Genomic DNA, 16,402 nt, shown 5'->3' with positions numbered 1-16,402 from the left:
TTTTAGCCACGTGGGTCACTGATATAAAAGACATGACTCTGAACATACACCCTTTGTTCTTCCCTCTTTTCAAGCTGACTGGCGAGATGACAATATGCTTGTCAAATCCTTTGCTTTTTTATCCCTTCTTTTCTAGTTTAATCACTGAAGTGACAATGTTTGTTTGTCTGCTACTTTTATTTTGTCCAGACAAGTTCTGTGACATATGGCTCATCTTGATCTTGGTGCTTCCAGATCAGATTGTCTGAAGATATTGGCTTTATGAGCACCAAGCATTGATGTTATTGCTTTTTCCATTTATCTTTGCAAAACTCATCTATGTTTTTGCAAAGCCAACAAAAACAAAAAAAAAAACAATTTTTTTTCAACCAAACTAAGTACCATGAATAAATATTTCAAGATATAAAGAACTTGAATCATAAAAACTCCTGCCAAAATGCTTGAACCCAAAAAGTGTTGATAGGCCACAAAATCAAAACTGCCAAACTAAATACCGTGAATAAGTATTGGAAGATATAAACAACTTGAAACATAGTAACTTGTTTTCAAAATTATTGGATTCAGCATTAAATAACCAGAAAAGGGTTGATGTGCCATAAAACGAAACAACCAAGCCTATACAGCTTAGTCAATTTGCTTTTTCATATTTCCACACATTAGTAAGTTTTGACACCAGCGAGCACAAATAAATCCAGTTATATTTTCATAAGTACAGCTTTTAGTTCTTTTTTTTCTGTTTTGTTTATATGTGAGAATAATTAAGCAAAATTGGTTTTAATTAAAGATTAACAGCTGTTTCTTCATAGTCATACAATCAGAGCATTGGTAATTACAATCTGAATTTATAGACAAATGAATCTTCAGATTTACAGAAAAAAAAAACTAGTTACTGTTGAAAATTTTCATGAAAGCATCCATTTTTTTTTTCTGATAAACATAGTGAATAATCCCCCATTCTATTAATAATAAAAAAAAATTGCAGATCATGTTTGCATATAATCGATACTTGCACAGAATTTGAACCAGACCTAACTCACTGTCCGCTTGGTTTTCATTGTAATCTGACATTAAGACACCGATCAATTCGCAGCAAAGGAGCAGACGATCTTTGGGGAAAATATTGGGGGTGGGGGGATCAATGAGACCAACTGAGAGCTTCTTGACAGTTATCTTTTCGAGTTTATCTAGAAACAGAAATTTTCTAATAATCTTTTTGTCTCCATCTTAAACCATATATAAGAAAGCTGCTTGATTGGGCTGGCGAAGTTTCTTCCACATCCGCTGTCTTTTCTCACCCCCACTTTAACATCGTCTAATATGACCGTAGAAAAGTTTACCTAATCCTAAGGAAATATCCCAGCTGTCTTAATTTAACTTAAAAAAAAAAAAGTAACAAAACAAACAGTTTCCCAGCCCTATCCCACTGAAAAAAAATATTCAGGTAAAGAAAAAAAATAAATAACAAAAAAGCTTACTTTACATCAATTACAAAAATAGATAAAAAAAAATTCAAAATAAATATTAGATGAAAAATCCATAAAAAATGCTTTATTTTTAAACCTTTGTTAAAAAAATATGAAAACCACACAACAAATGGTTTTCTTATTTTGTTCAATTTTGTTTGACAAAAAAACTTTAAAAAAGGAAACTGCAACTTACTTGTTTATTTATTTTTTCACTTAAAAAAATGTTACAAGAATAAAACAAAAATTGTTTCTTTTTTATTTTCATTATATTTATTTTATTTTTTTTCTGGTGATTTTATTATTTTTAAATGTTTTCTTAAGTAGCGTTGTTATGCTTTAATAATCAGCTACGCTTGGCAAAAGCCGGCATGTTTTGAGCAAAGCCGAGCAGCCAGTTAGTTACATCTGGTTCAAATTCTGCACAAGTACCTAATAATCTACCATTGTATTGATAATAATAATTAAAAAAAAAAAAAAAATTGCAGATCATGTTTGCATATTTTGGTTGATTACTTCTAAGCACAAATAAATCTTTTATAAGTACAACTTTTAGTTGTTTTTTGTTTCTCCATTTTTGTTTGTGTAAGAACAATTTAGACCAATAAATTACTCATGGGAATATTGTAAAAAAAGAAAAAAAAAAAAAAATACAAATTCAATTTCTATGTTTTTGTTTCCGTTTCATTCATAGATGCCCAAAAATGCCCTTCCTGGCAATTACAAAGTGAAGGTTGAAGGTCAACTCTCAGATAACCCAGCAGGGTTTGTGTTTTACAGAGAGGCTGATGTGCTCTTTGATTCCAAACAAGCCTCTGTATTTATTCAGATGAGCAAACCGGTTTATTGTCAGGGACAGAGAGGTAAGTTTTAGTTATGCACATGTGTATGTGGCGTGGAGACAGGACAGTGTGGGGAGCATGTCCATGTTCTAGAATGGAGAATGGTGGGATGGAGCAGTGTGAATGTGGGGAATATTGGAGCTAGGGGTTCATGGTCAATGGTGGAGTAGGGCAAGGTGTGACGTGGGTGTTGGCAGTACTTCGCTAGGGGCTCATGGGCAGTGCCTAAGTCTATAATAGAAGGCCCGCCTTGAATATACTCTTGGTAAATAAACAAATCTGTTAATTTGTATTGTGCATATTATTCAAACTGCTGTTCTCATCTTGAATATTCTGACAACATTTTGGTCGATATAGTCTTCAACTTTCTTCAGGGGCATCTGTATGGAACTTTGAAAGGAACACTTTATTCAATCTACAGGGGAGCTTGATCTAGTAATGAGAACATCAGTTCAAATAATACAAATTATCAATCCTCATCTAAAAAATTTGACAAATATTCTCATCTTGATTATTATTTTCACAATGTTTGAGCCAATGTGACTATCAAACTTCTTCAGGTGCAATTCGAGAATTTTTTTGTCCAACTCCAGAAATTTTACAGGATTTCAAACTGAACCCTTTATTTCTTATTAGAATGGTTCAATAGAAAATGTTGCTTAACAATCAGTTCTAAATAAGTCTTTTGAAGGTTCAATCCTTACTACAGGTGGTAATATATAAGAATAGCGAAATAACATGTCTACCCAGTCATGGCTGACAAAATGAGAACAATCTATTATCATAGATTAAAAAAAAAGGGTTCAGTTTGGAATTTCATCCCTTAGATTCCCAAATTTGAAAAGATAAACATGGTTGCCAGAATTCACATCAAGAGCAAGTGGTGCAAGAAGTGATGTGTTACGTTACACCTCCAAAAGCAAACCTCTCTCTTTTCACCACCAATATTCAAATTCTCCTTTTACCTAACTTGAGATAAATGGTTCTCTTCTTAAGGAAGTCTCTCGCTTTGACAAGCCCCTCGGACAGATTTTCGCTTTAAATTTGAAATGGAAGAAATATCAAATCCATTGCTAAAGAGATTGGAATAATGATTGGATCATTGTACTGCTCTAAAAGGTACCTGATTCCTGGAGCAATCCTCTACCTGCATAAAAGTCAGGTTTGACCCGAGATTTGATACTGCTGCTCCATTTGAAGAGATGCTGCTCAGAGCATTCTTATTTGTCTTTGATGTGAGTACAGAAATAAACTGTGCAATCTGATCTGATGAGGTGATATCTACTCTTCCTAGCAGCCTGTTTATCACAGAACAAACGTTACTAGTCTTTTTCTACTCTATCGATATTTCTGTGATAGGTGCTTAAGCTCAGGTGCTCCCATTTCCTGTAATATCTTAGCAGAAAAATCTTGCTTTCAACATTGCAAAGTATTTTCTATTCTTCCTTCACATACCTAAAATCAAATAAAACCTTGAACAAAGTTTATTTCCAAGAACTCCCCACCTGAGGAACACATTACCATGGAAATGGTTTCCTGCACACTCATTTTCAAGTTCAATGTCAAAAAATGTCTTGTAGTCTATCTTTTCATAGTACTGTTACATTATTCAACTTTCACTAACCTTTATTCTCAAGTAACTTTTGGCCTTGGTAAGTGATGAACTATTATTGTAAAAAAAAAAAAAAAAAAAAAATTAGGCTGAAGTATGTGAATATAGAAGAGAATAGTAGTTTGAACAATTCGTTTATTAATCCTGAACTGAAAAATTCTGAAAGATGAATATATTAATATTTTTAATTACCAAAAGTGAGAGTTATCCAATTTTAATGAAATTTTTCAAAATTTATTTAATGTTTTATCAATTTTTCAAAAGAGTACAAGTTTGGCAATATTAAAGTTTAAGCTAGATTAACAATGCTATTCTTTATATGTCTTTATAGAGTACCTGCTGAACCTACTCGGCAAAACCTGAGGAATCATTACTATTTTATTAGCTCAATTTTTTTTAAATTACAAAAATAAATGTGTAAAAAGCTTGAAATGGAAGCTGGCAACTGACGTTTTTACCTAAAAGTGAAAATAAGAGATATGTCCCTTACATTTTGAACATTTTAGGCAATAATTTAAAATTATCTTCCTTATAATATTACTTGCTGGAATAATTATTGTCAAAAAGAAACAGAAGCAAATTACGCTTTACCGTAAAGAACCTCTTGCAATGAAGAAATGGCTAGTTAGAATAAAATATGGATTTGTCAGATTCATTTTTTTATTTAGGTCTAAGATGAAAACATATATCATATTACTCGGAGTACTCATCTTTATTAACTAACTGAAACAAATTTGCACTCATAAATAAATGCCTTTCTCATTCCTGGACTCCATATTACCATTTTTATAATGCTCTGCAATTTTCAAGCAAATTGAATTTCTGAACTAATCCACAAAAGGTCATGCCTCAGAATTATTTTGTCTGCACATAGTCCTTTTTATTGAGTGTAGCTGTTTGTAATCTAATTACTAAGCTTGAGATCCTAGAACAAGCCAAATCATCAAACATGCTCATTAGGGCCCAACTGCAGTGAGTAGGTAATGTCATCCCATGAAAGAATACTGCATACCAAGGCCCTTGTTGTATGGAGAACTTCAGAAAAGAAAGAAAAACCATGGTCAGGCCAAAAGAAAAAAAAAATGCTACAATGGTGTGGACTTGGACCAAAGGAATCGGAAGACTGTACCAATTATCAATCAAACTGGTTAACCATTGTTCACAAAGATACTGTCACCTTTGAGGATGCTCATTGTCAAAGGTTTGTTACTGCCAAAGATCAGCGCCACAGAGCATCAACAGCAGTGATATAAACTACAGATTTTTGGTGCCCCGACTGTATCAGATGCTGTGCCTTTAGCCTGGGATTTGCGCAGCCACCTCCGAAAACACAGATGAGTTGTCAAAACAAAGAGTCTTCTTCGAACACAATGGACTACCAACAAACAAAAAAAAGCTGTTTATAAGACCTAAGATTGCAGGTTGGCGCAAAATACACAAAGGCATGGCGGTTGCACATGTATAGAAGCAACATTCTTGTCTGAGAGATTTCTTGTTTACAACATAGCAAATCCATCTGCACAAATATATTTTTACTAACATGTATTGCCAGTAAAGTCACCCACCAATATTTATCAAAAGTGTAATAAAGAGATGAAGGGACAAATGGATAGACAGTGAGATAATATAAGAGATGTTTTGACATATCCAAATAAAATAAACAGAAAATGTTAGAAATTTTCTTTATATATCAATAGATTTTAAGTTAATCAAATTCTTTGACAATTTGAACTTCAAAAAAAAGATTTTTCTTTTTTCTTTCTCTTCAGTGAATTTCCGTGTGATTCCAGTTTTTCCAGACTTAATGCCACGTTATGACAGTTTGACGATATATGTAATGGTAAGGTCCTCAAAATTTTTTTCAATTTGATTACAAAATTAAAAAAAGTTTTTTCCTAAAAACATGATTGTTTATTTATCATGATGATTAAAAGAAAGCCAAGTTTGGATTTTTCATTTGCAGTCATGTTTTTGACATTATGTATTGAATGATTGACCAGTGCAAAGCATTACTTTGGTATGATTTACAGTATTTGATCATTGCTCCATCTGTCTCTCTTCATAGAAGGGAGATGTCTTATTGGCTGTATTTAGTATTTATTTGTACTTGAATCAGTTTTCACTAGAAGTGAGCTTTTTCGACATCCAGGTATTATAGCACGTTTCTTACTACATGCCATTGTTTCTGGTCCATGGAAGCATCAGTGATAATTTGAAGCCAGTTCTTTGTCCAGCGTTCGGAACCATAGACAACTTGAGATTCTGGCTTCATTTATCTCATGCCCAAGCCCTGAATGTCTTCACATGACCCCGCCCCAGGTCCCATACTACTACCATGCAAGGATTTCCCAACGCATGAATAGCTTAGTCCCTTTATTTCTAAACCCCCCCACCTTTCTCTCCCTCTTTGGCATAAATTGTCTCCAGCAAATTCCCTCATCCCACCATACACTTTGCCCACAGCAGCTGACCTTATTCTTGAAAAAGAGATACCTTCCCCATTCATTATGGCCCATTGATGCTGAAAGGCAAACAGTGTCGCACATATTCTGTTCCTGAGACCCATTTGTCTATTCAAATCCTCCTCTGATTCAAGGATCTAATACCATCGAACAGCTTTTTGGTTTTCTCACCACAACCGCACAGGATTAAATTTCCACAAAGTGTCCATCATCTTTTGTATCATTTTTTTTTAAACCCTGAAACCAGCTATTCATATCCTTCACTGCAGGATTTTTACAAAAGAACTTTTCACACTTGGATTTACCCGACGCGGTTTGACTTTTCATTTCCTCTCTTTTCCCATCCTCTATTTTTACAAACATCTACACAAACAATTTATACAAACTTTTTTTTACATTCCGTGACCACAATCATGGAATGCAGTTTCAGAAATGATAAAACCAGCAAAACTTCTAGTCCCACTATGTACATGTTTTGCTAATTAGTTTAAATTCCTCTGAAGAGAAGAATCCATACATTCTGTGAAACTATCTGTTGTGAAGTGAGAACAAAAGACATGTTTACCTAGAATAAAAGGCTTTAATGAACTAATAAAAAATACTAGAGAGTACACAGTGCGGAGAGATAATTAGACAACACTGTACAAAATATGAGAGTTTTAATATGACATTCTCTCCTTCTCAAAAGAATGGAAGTTATAGTATTAATTAAAGTTAATTTGTCACAGTCATTAATAACCTGATGACTTTCGACATTCGTGTAAGGATCGTCTTAGGGTCTCTGGGCATTCAGGTTTAGGAGGGGGTGATAATTCCTCCAGGTCCATAGGTACCATGGGGGAAGGTTTAGGTTCAGAAATGGAAAAATCAGCATCAGGATCAATGGGCATTGGAGAAGATATCTCGGTAGAAGTTGGATTAGCTAAGTTATTCTCAGCGCAAGGATTGTTCGACTTTTCTGGATGAACTAAGGTTTCAGTTGGGTCAGCTTTTTAGATAGTCAAGTTTATAATGGGGGCTAGTTCATGTAGAGAGACCATAGACTCTTGTCCTTCATTAAACTGCACGTGGGCATACTGAGGGTTTGCTTCTAAAAGTTGTACCTCATCGACCAAGGGTTCATATTTACTAAGCTGAATATGATGACGCAGTAATACAGGTCCTGGTACAGTTAGCCAAGAGGGTAGAGAATGACCACTAAGTGACTTCCGTTGGTAGGAAAATAGTCTCTCGTGAGGAGTAGCATTAGTCGCAATACACAGAGATCTGATTTGGGAAATATAGTCTCCCACTGTGACTCTTTGAGGTTACTAGAAGCCAATGCCATGGATATAGTTTTCCATATAACAGCATTGTATCGCTCACATTGTCCATTTCCTCGAGGGTTGTAAGGAGTAGTCTGGCTAATTGCTATGCCTAAACTTGTGAGATACTCCCATAGGTCTTTAGATACAAATGAAGTTCCTCGATCTGAGTGGATGTATGAGGGTGTCCCAAACATTGTAAAAATTTGGAATAAACATTCAATTACTACATTAGTAGTTATATTTGCACAAGCAAAAGCAAATGGAAAATGTGAGTACTCGTTCACTACTACTAGTAGGTACCGGTTCTTCGATGTAGATGGGAGCGGTCCTTTGAAATCTATGTTGAGTCTTTCCATTGGCTGAGTAGCTTTGATAAGAGGAGTTGAGTTTGGAGAGTAGAACCTTGGTTTCCATCGTGCACATATGAGGCATTTGGCACACACTTTCTTGATTTCTTTTATCGAATAAGGAAGATTTTGAACTTTCACAAAATGTGCCATTCGTGTGATTCCCGGGTGGCAGAGAGACACGTGGATATCTGATAGTTTAGCTTTGTTGTTGATGGCTCCGCAACAAGCTTGTGAGAGTGCGTCAGCAGAAATGTTATTTCTTCCTGGTTGATACATGATATCATAATCGTAGCATCCCAATTCCATTCTCCACCTTTTGAATTTTATTGTTTTTAATTTTTCCGGGTCTTTTTGAATGGAACATGTAGTTCACGGCTTCTTGGTCAGTAACTATTATGAAACGCCTGGCAGATAGGTAGTGTGACCACTTTTTGATAGCTTCCACAATAGCATACGCTTCTTTTTCGACGGAAGCATGTTTGCATTCAACGTGAGTAAGAGTCCTCGAGAAAAAGGCAACTGGTCAACCAGCTTGATTGAGAGTGGCCGCTATAGCAGTATCTGAGGCATCAGTTTCAACCACTAGGGGAAGATCTTCATTGAATGGAGCAGAGCTTTTCTGATTTCGTCTTTGATGTTATTGAAGGCCTTCTTAGATTTTGTGTTGATGGGAAAAGTCATTGTTAAGAGGTTTTATTTTCTTGGAGAATTTAGATATCCATTGCAAATAATATGAAAATAATCCAATAACTCGGCGCATAGCAGCCTTGTCTTTCGGAAAAGGTAGTCCCTAGAGTGGTCGTAGTCGTTCACCATCTGGTTTAAATGTTCTGTGTGTTATTGTGTAACCAAGGAAATCTATTAAGGTAGCTGACAATATAGACTTTGCTTCATTGAAAGTCAGGTTATGGACCTGAGCAACTTTCTGAAATTTTGCAAGATTTTCGTCATGCTCCTTTTGGGTATTCCCGACTATAACCATATTGTCAACATATGCATGAACTCCCTGCAACTTATGTTGCTTGATGATGCTGTCCATCATTCTTTGGAAACAAGTGACACCATTAGTGACATCAAACGGAACTCTACAAAACTGATATAATTTTCCGTTCGCCTCAAAGGCAGTGTAGATTTTCTCTTCCTCTCAAATGGTTATCTGGTGATACGCACTCTTTAAATCCAGGGAGCTGTAAATTTTATATCTGGAAATTTCAGCAGCAAGATCATCCATCCCTGGTAGAGGGTAAGCGTCTAATGATGTGAATCTATTCATTGTTCGACTGTAATCAACAACCAATCTTTTTCTGTGATGCTCACCAGTAACTATTAAAACTTGGGCTCTCCAAGGTGAGGTACTTTCTTCAATTACTCCTTCCTGGAGCATTTTCTCAATTTCTGACCATATAAATTGTTTATCTTGATTTTCAAGCCTCCTAGATTTACAGTCCGGAGAAAGGTTTGCGAAAAGAGATGGTGTTTCTACTAAAGCAGACTGTACATTGCAGGAAACAGAGCTAGGGATTTGGAGACTTTCCTTATGACCACCAAAGTTAAAAGAAACACTAGAATACTGCCTCATGAAGTCTCGGCCGAGAATGACATCATTGTAAAGATCTGGTAAAATTTCAAATTTTGTGTTAGCGTACCACTCGCCTTGTAAATTGATGTTGACGGTATACTGTTCTTTCACTGGAGCATTAAGTGACGAGGAGGTCATATGTACCCTTCCAGTAGCTGGTTGTACTTTCAATTTATTTTTCTTAAGTCTTCCGAGATGAAGGATCCAGATCTCCCAGTGTGTATCATAGCTGTTGCTTCAGTTTTCTTGACTAGAATGTATACAGAAGTTGGTTCTAAACTACCCGAAGAAGAAGCAGATGTATTTTCAAAAAAATTGTTTTTCTTTGTTGGATGATCAGACAATATGGACATAAGCTTGTGTGATTGTGTAGATGCTGACGTGGCTTGAGATTGAATGGAAGCAGATGTAGATTTCTGAGAATTTTGACACGCCCTTGCGAAATGACCTTTAGCATGACATTTTTTAGAAATGGCGGACCTCGCTGGACAAAATTTCCGATTGTGTCTGGAATACCTGCAAAAATAGCAAGTAGATTTAGTTTTTATGAAAGCAGAAGTATCACAAAATTCATCCTCAGATTTATTATGATAGTTTTGTTCGTCGTTAATAGTAGCCACCGTGTCATAAGAATGAGTGTAAGATTCAGAATGAGCATAGGATTCGGAATTTTTCTGTGCTAAATAATGAGCTTTAGCTTGGTCGACGGCCGTATTTAAATCAAATGTTCTATTCTCAAGCAATCTCTGCCAGATAGTGGGAACGTAAACCAGTAATGAAGGCGTCTGACGCAAGCATCTCTGTTTTCAATAGCATTAACTGCCTGAAAGTCACAATCTTTAGCTAACAACAGTAGTGATTGTACGTATTCATCGATGTTTTCATCATCTTTTTGTCTTTGAGTTGACAATGTATGTCTAGCAAAAATCTTGTGGGTTTTATATATAAATTATATTTAGTGGGTTTTATATATAAATCACTGAGATGATTCAGAACAGAGGCATACATCATATGTTCTGCGATGTATTCATATACATTGGGAGAAACATAATTTATCAAAATGTCTAACCTGTCAATGTCAGTTGTGTTCTCGGTGGTTGTTCTTCGTATGAGAGACGATATAGTCCGAAGCCAATGTTTAAATGTTTTCTTTGCGCCGGTCGAGCTAGGAGAGATATCCAGATGATTAGGAGTTCATTAAATTGTTGTGAAGTGAGAACTAAAGACACGTTTACCTAGAATAAAGGCTTTAATGAACTAATAAAAAATGCTAGAGAGTAAACAGCAAGGGGAGATAATTAGACAACACAGTAAACACAAAATACGAGAGTTTTAATATGACATTCTCTCCTTCTCAAAAGAATATCTATCACTATCACTTATATATGTATATATATTCCAAGTAATAAATGCTTTTAACTCTTGCTAAGGTGTTTCTCAGCATAATTTATCAAATTTATATTCTTATATGAACTTGTGTTTATGGGCTTTTAAGCTTACTATTTTCAATTGCAATGAATTTCTGCATCAATTGATTTAAGGAGGGCTGATCTGCAGTGAAACATAAACAAATGCAATTTATCTGATCTGAACTAGTATGTCTGCAAACAAATACTTTGATTCACTCTTATGTTTACCTCAGACAACTATAGCAAGGAATTATGGGATTATTTACAAAGGGAGATAATAAGAAGATGAGTTATCAGGCTTTCCACATGACTTGTCAGACTTTTAACACTACCTATAAGATGTAACAAATAAAGATTTCTATGAAATCATTAAAAAAGGTTAAATTTTTTTCTCTCCATTTTTGCAGGATCCAACAGGGTTTGCGGTACGACGTTGGATGGGTCAACAAACTAATGCTGGAGGTAATTTTCATTTTAATGGCTTGAGATTTTAATAAATAGTAGAAAATTGATTTAAATTTCAGAAAACTTTTTCTCTTTTCTCACTTTCCTTCTCTATCTCTTTTTTCCTTTTTTTACTCTCTTTTATCTTACAACATTCATGGTCAGTAGCAAAAACAAAACATTAGCTGCATGCGTGGTCATTAATTTCACCACGTCTAAGATTTGTTTCATACGATATGAGAAGAGCTTTTATTTATTTGCATCCTCACAAGAGCAGTTGGATACAAGATTAGTTTTTAATGTTAAGAAAATCCAGCTTTCCAAAATGGTGCACTCTGTATCAGAACAAAACTTTAAATTGCTGTAGTCTAAATGGATTTCTCCTTTGCTAAACATGTGTAAAACCATGGTATTTTTTTTTTCTTTTATCTAACAACATTCATGGTCAGCAACAAAAACAAAACTGTAGTAAATGGAACTGCAACAAACATAAGCAGGAGCAAATTCTCACAGTTGGAGATTTTCATTACATTTCCTTCCTGTGACTGAGAGCTGGCTTCTGATTGAATAAAATCAGAAGCCAGCTCTCAGTCACGTGACCGAGTTTATAAAAGGTTAAACTGGCAACATGTTCCCTCTTTTTTCTTCCTAAATCTTTGACTAACAGCAACTCCACGTGGAACGGACCTATCACACCCAACTTCTCTCTGGGGCTCAACAGAACTCACCCGGCCTTTGGGCCTGGGGTTCGACTAAGACGTGAATACAAACGAGACAACATGGCTACCTTCGCACACAAACTTCTATGCGGTACACACACAAACTTTTTTTTTTTTCATACTACAGAATTGTCTCTAATCTTTTGTGACGTACGTTTACACTACTACTGGAGACACAAACATACATGAACTCTTCTCTCTTTCAACAGGCAACGTCTCTACGCAGAAACTTTTTCCACGACTAACCCGTTTCCTGATTCTTACTAAGGAAGATGGCCAATAAAGTTGTTTTTAAATATTAGAATGAGATCTCATGTCTTTTCATTTCTACAAAACATTAGCTGCATGCATGATTATTAATTTCGCCATATCTAAAACCAATTAATGAGCACTTAATATTTATCAGTTATGTTAATTAAAAATGTCTTTTTTTTTCCCCAGGTATTGTAAGCCAAAGTTTTGAACTTGCTGATCAACCCAAGTTTGGTAATTGGTCGATTCTTGTCACTGCTTTTGTAAGTAATTCTTAGCTTTGTTGTTGATGGCTCCACAATAAGCTTGTTTATTTTTGTTATGATTATATAGTTTTGTAAAACAAGACAAATAATTATTAAATAAAACAAGCAAACTAATCCAAAACCTAAAATAAAAATAAGAAAAAAGTACTCCAAGAATGCATGTGTTAAGACAAGGTCAGCTATTTATTGTACACATTCACAAAAATGGGGTGAGTTATCCTTGAAAACAAAACAGACTGAGAAAGTAAGTCAGCCAAACCTTTGTTTTAGAGAAACCCTGCTATTGACTAATAGAAACATTAACCCAAGGTGATTTTTGCACAAAATATTCACTGTTTTAATTAAACGTGAACCTTCTTAAAAAGGAATACTTAGCAAAACTTCATTTACAAATATGTTTTTTCATATCAAATATTATCACCTGTGTGTGTGTGTATATATATATAATAAATGTTAAGAGTCAGGTACGTCCAAGGATGGAATACTGTTGCCACATCTGGGCAGGAGCTGCTAGAAAGAACTTGTCCTGCCTTGATATAGTTCAAAATAGACTTCGTAGCCCCGTAGGAGATGTCCTTTTCTCTTCCCTGCAACCTCTATCTCATAGAAGAGATGTTGCGAGCTTGTCTCTGATGTATCGTTATTTTCATGGAAAGTGTTCGACTGAGCTTCAGTCTATGGTCCCCCCCCCCTCGCCAAACTTTCACAAGCAACACTCGTCTAGCTGAAAACACTATCAATAATTCCCCCCACTCTTTATCTGTGCCTAAACCTAAATGTAGATTCCATGAACAAAGCTTCTTTCTTAGAACAGCACGCCTGTAGAATTGTCTTCCGTTTTCCTGCTTTCCGGCTGAGTACAATATGGTTGTGTTCAAGTCTAACGTAAATAAGTCCTTGATGAGACGTTCCATATAAGTTAACAAATTTACCGAATTTTCATTACTAATGATTACTATATTTTCCAATTTCTACTGTACACTCTTTAACCCTTATCCTTGAGTGGCCTCTTTGCCTTGATAATGTGGTGATGCCTGTGTAAAAAAAAAAAAAATTTTTTTTTTTTTTAAATCTCATGCAATTGCTTTTGCATATTTTCAAAACAAACATTTTTAATTGATAACAAATTCAAAATGTTTTCAAACAGCTTCTTCAATGATTTTTGGTTCATCAAATTACGCCTCCTTAATGAACCGTTAACACCCAAACTGTTGTTTTCATTTCATATTTATCTTTTTTTTCTAAACCAGATCATGTTTGTGTATAGAGTTAATTATTTACCACCCCTCCTCTGAAATCCTTGCCTCGACCCAAGTATGTTCAACAGATGATTTGGCATTAAATGACCTGCAGTGGTTGATATGCCATAAAACAACAAACAAACATAAGTATGTTACTGTGAGGATGCTCTTTTTGTTTATTGTGTGTTCATGTAATACTTACAGAACACAACAGTTAATAGTTATAGCTAATTAGAAAAAAATCGAGTAATTTATATAGGATTCAGAAATAGGAGTATAAGTTTCTTGGGTTCTTCAATTTACTTGGGTAATGCCGATGCACAGGTTCAGCTAGTGTTGTATAAACTGAAATAAGAATTGCAAACCAAATAAATCACAAACATCTATGCTGAACATGTAACAGATAGTAAACAATTTATCATTTACTTGCTTTTATAAAAAGTGATTGGATTATTTTCACTCCACTAATTCTTTATGGTCAGGTTACCATCTTATGTCAAGTAACAATAAACAAGCTAAATTAGTTTAGTTTGTTATTTGTTAGAGTTAATGGTATAAAACTAGAAGCCAATATATTGTTTCAGTTTTAAAGTTGAATTATTCCCTTTATATTTTTAGGGCACAGAATATACAAAGGAATTTATTGTTGAAGAATTTTGTAAGTATGTTTTTGCTAAAGTTTGTCAAAGTTTTTGAATTAAAAGAAAAAAAATATAAAAAACTAAATTTATTAAAGATACTTTTCTATTTTAGAAGAAAAAAAATTGACTTTTTTTCATCCTGATGTTAATTGAAAAAAGCTTGTATTTTTTGTCCCTATCTTTTTTTTTCTTTTTTTTTTTTTGTTAATGCATTATTCCATTATTTTTCTGACTTTCTCAAATTTGTTTTAAGAGTTTTTCATGAAATTTTGAACAAAGTTATCTGACCTTGACTGCTTTTGAGTTAGATCAATGGCACTTATGAACTATTCCTAGATTAATCAGTGCTGTTGTCTTCCTATATCCATTTAAGGGTCATGGGGGTTAGCCAAAGCTATGCCTTAACTACTCTCTTAGGGGTAACATAGGCCAGCTGATATAAATTCAAATGCTTAGGTCTCAGCTCGTTTTCCATTTATGTTTTTTAGTTGGGAGTCACTACCTATCAAGGCCCGAAGGCCATTTGAAGATAAGAGTTAATGAATGTAAGGTGGTAGTGTAGTAATCATTAATAGTGTAAGTTGGAGAAAATTTGATTATTTATTGAGACAACTCAACAAGATTAATGGCATTACAACCCAAGCTCCAGAAAGTTGTCTGTCATATGTAATTCTGTTATGACTGAAAGAACCAGCAACTGTTGGGGCTGAAGAGTGTACACCTGTTTACAAAACGCTTCTTCACATAAGTTCCACAGATGCACGTGTTCATAGACCTTCATTCTTTTACTGTTTTGAATATCATTCTTCATTACTTACCTAAGTAAAATTGTTCAATTAATATACACTGTTTCTGTTCCAGTTCTTCAAAAGTTGTTGCTCCCAATTAAACTTTTAGTGCTTATCCTATAATTTCGTATAATTTCAGTTTTCTCTCGAGTGAGAATTGAACTTTCTTTCCAAGATAAAATGTCCAAGGTTTTTTTTTTTTGTTTTTTTTTTGTTTTTTTTTTAGAAAATTTTGCCCATAAGAACCTAAAAATTCTCCAAAATCACTTGGATTATTCAGACAGAAAAGTATTGAAATGTAGTATTTGTATTATTCAGACTATTGTTCTCATTTTGGATGTTATAATCACAATGTTTTCGCTGATATAACCTCCAATCTTCTTCGGATGCATCTTGTCAAACTTGGAGAATCTGTACAAAAATTTTGTACAAAACTATATTTAATCCACAGGGGTAGCTTGCTCTCATTGTGTCAGCCATGATCAGGTGCATATTCTCCGAGTTTGACAGAAAGATTCCAGAGTTCAAAATAATGCAAACAGTAGTCTGAATAATGAAAAAGAAAATAATACAAACTATCAATTTTCATTTCCAAAATTCTGGAACATAATTTTGTTAGTTATTAAAAATCATGAAATGTTTATCTAAAACAAGTCTTGGTGACTTCATAAAACTCTGGTTCATTCCCGTGGACGAATGAAAAATGCTACCTCATCCCCAGCATCAGTTCTCAGAAACTGCACATTTTCAGAAACGTCTAAATGTACATGAAAATAGTTGTTGCCTTTATTCATGTAGTAGTGATTACAAGGGGAGATAACTCCTGCTTTACTTGTTTATTTAATTTATTTTTTATTTTTTTTTATTTTAGGGACTCCACGGTTTGATGTGAATGTTACTGTACCACCTTACATAATGGATGACACGGAGTATGTACGTGGTGTTATTATGTCAAAGTAAGCCATCAATTTTCCTATGATTATTATCAGATGTTTTGATTGATATGTGATATGCTACCATACCTGTA

The 16,402-nt window shown here is 34.5% G+C and overlaps 1 protein-coding gene across 2 annotated transcripts in view; it reads left to right on the top strand.

The window, feature by feature from the left end:
- Window positions 1-16,402, top strand: part of LOC145293977 (CD109 antigen-like) — a 135,537-nt gene that overhangs the window by 25,595 nt on the left and 93,540 nt on the right. For both annotated transcript variants that reach the window (XM_080140874.1, XM_080140865.1), the window contains exons 4-9: window positions 2,158-2,326; window positions 5,687-5,757; window positions 11,432-11,486; window positions 12,629-12,702; window positions 14,565-14,604; window positions 16,247-16,331. In XM_080140874.1, coding sequence (XP_079997000.1) covers window positions 2,158-2,326; window positions 5,687-5,757; window positions 11,432-11,486; window positions 12,629-12,702; window positions 14,565-14,604; window positions 16,247-16,331 — 494 coding nt within the window. The remainder of the gene's footprint in view (window positions 1-2,157; window positions 2,327-5,686; window positions 5,758-11,431; window positions 11,487-12,628; window positions 12,703-14,564; window positions 14,605-16,246; window positions 16,332-16,402) is intronic.

The sequence above is a fragment of the Euprymna scolopes genome, chromosome 2 (genome assembly GCF_053919585.1).
Source record: "Euprymna scolopes isolate OS-2025 chromosome 2, ASM5391958v1, whole genome shotgun sequence".
Lineage (NCBI taxonomy): Eukaryota > Metazoa > Mollusca > Cephalopoda > Sepiida > Sepiolidae > Euprymna > Euprymna scolopes.
The sequence above is the reverse complement of the archived record's forward strand: the minus strand, read 5'-3'. Positions and strand labels throughout refer to the sequence as shown.